Source organism: Pundamilia nyererei, unplaced genomic scaffold (assembly GCF_000239375.1).
Source record: "Pundamilia nyererei isolate P.nyererei 1_Seehausen unplaced genomic scaffold, PunNye1.0 scaffold00576, whole genome shotgun sequence".
Classification (NCBI taxonomy): Eukaryota; Metazoa; Chordata; class Actinopteri; order Cichliformes; family Cichlidae; genus Pundamilia; species Pundamilia nyererei.
The window spans coordinates 37,649-39,477 of NW_005187977.1; the positions used below are offsets into that span (position 1 = coordinate 37,649).

General features: G+C 43.4%; 1 protein-coding gene across 1 annotated transcript in view; it reads left to right on the forward strand.

Moving 5' to 3' along the window:
- Window positions 1-220: 220 nt before the first annotated feature.
- Window positions 221-1,829, forward strand: part of med27 (mediator complex subunit 27) — a 5,726-nt gene continuing 4,117 nt past the window's right edge. Inside the window, exons 1-2 of the mRNA XM_005754500.1 lie at window positions 221-463; window positions 1,100-1,244. Of these exons, the coding sequence (XP_005754557.1) occupies window positions 261-463; window positions 1,100-1,244 (348 nt within the window). The 5' untranslated portion in view covers window positions 221-260. The remainder of the gene's footprint in view (window positions 464-1,099; window positions 1,245-1,829) is intronic.

The following is a 1,829-nucleotide window of genomic DNA, read 5'->3' on the forward strand; positions in this document are numbered from 1 at the left end:
CATTCAAAGGCTTTATGGTTTTTCTATAATACCTGGTGGGCCGGTCTCTAGTCAAAATGCCCGGGCCGATTTTTTGTTCCAGTCCAGCCCTGCATGTAAACACCTGTGACCTTTAACCTTCTATCTTTACATTTATTTACATCATCATCCAATGACTGTAAGATTGCCTTTTCAGTCAGGGTCACGTTTTTTTGTTTTTTTTAACGACTTCCTAAACGTCATCAACGCGCGCCAGCAGCCGGGGGGGAAAAGCAGAGAAGATGGCGGACGTGGTGAATGTCGGAGTGAACCTGGATGCGTTTTCTCACGCCATCAGCGGCATCCAGGCGCTGCGCTCCAGCGTGAGCCGCGTGTTCGAGTTCCTGAAGGACGGCATGAAGAATCGCGAGACGCTGGAGGGTCGAGAGAAGCAGTTTATATCCGAATTCCAGGAAAACCTAGAGGCGGTCAACAGAGACCTCAAGTGAGTCCAAACACAGTCCGTCAGGATCCAGCCTACAGAAAAACACACTAACCCCCAGACCAGGTTCCATTCATATTTCTGCCGATTTAAGAGTTAATACACAAAGACATGCTGACGGACCAGGGTCCATTCATATTTCTGCTGATTTAAGAGTTAATACACAAAGACATGCTGACAGAAGAGGGTCCATTCAGATACATAATTTTCTTAGGGATTGATAAAGCATTCTGATTCCTGATTCTAACAGCTGCCAAGCACCTACTGTCGCTGTGTCGTTGGTGTGGAAACTTGAAATACTGTCCAAAGGGAATTCTGGATCCTCAGAGCAGATATGCATCTTCCTCACGGGAATTATTAAAATATAAAGTTCATTTTCTGAATACATCCTAAACTGAAGGCGACTTTCCGTGCCACAGAGCAACACTTGGAGTGTATTTTGAGACAAGACAGCAGCTGATGGTCAGGATGATTTTAGGTCCATGTTTACTGAGAGTCTAAGTGTAATCAGCCATGCTCGAGCAGGCTGAAGTGAGCCTGACCTCTGACTGTTATTTTATGACTTTTTAATCCTAAACACGTTTTTACGGTTTGACTTTCTCTGGCGACTGAAAATCCGTCTCTCTGTCTGTCTGTCAGTGAGCTGGAGCGTCTCAGCGGATTGGTTGGTCGCCCCTCAGAGTCCCACCCCCTCCATAACAGCGGTCTGCTGAGTCTGGACCCGGTGCAGGATAAAACTCCTCTGTACTCTCAGCTGCTGCAGGCATACAAGTGGTCCAACAAGGTAACTGCTAACGTGCACTTCCTGTTCACTGATGATCAACGTTCCCTCTAATGTTTCACGAACACACAAACTGAGCGTCCCTTGGACCACTGTGAGCAACATCAGACGTGTGCAGTGTGGTCACGCCAGCATCCAAGTCACATAGGTTTATTAAAGTAATCAAATTACAGCATTTATGTTAGATTACTTTAAATTAACTGCTTCAGCCTACTTACAATGACAATTAAAAACAATCTTGTTCATGACCTGTAGCATGTTAACACTATTGGAAGGAAAAATAACTTGAACTCCAAGTTTGAAAACAAAGCTTTCTTTCTTTATTTTTCATAAAGCTCTGACTGTATTATGAGTCTGTGGTCTGGGAGAGAGTCTGTAACTCTGTCTGCAACATACAGTAAACAATGACCAATGCTGGGTAATTAATTATAAAGTTACTTCTTCAAAAAAGTAACTGAGTTATGCAAACAAAGCTTTTTGCAGCTGTTTACCTAAAAATGCAGCCAAAGCGTTTTTAAATAAACATTTCAAACTATTTACAGAACAATCAGCTGTTCTGCATCAATGATGCCACACAAATTATTTGTG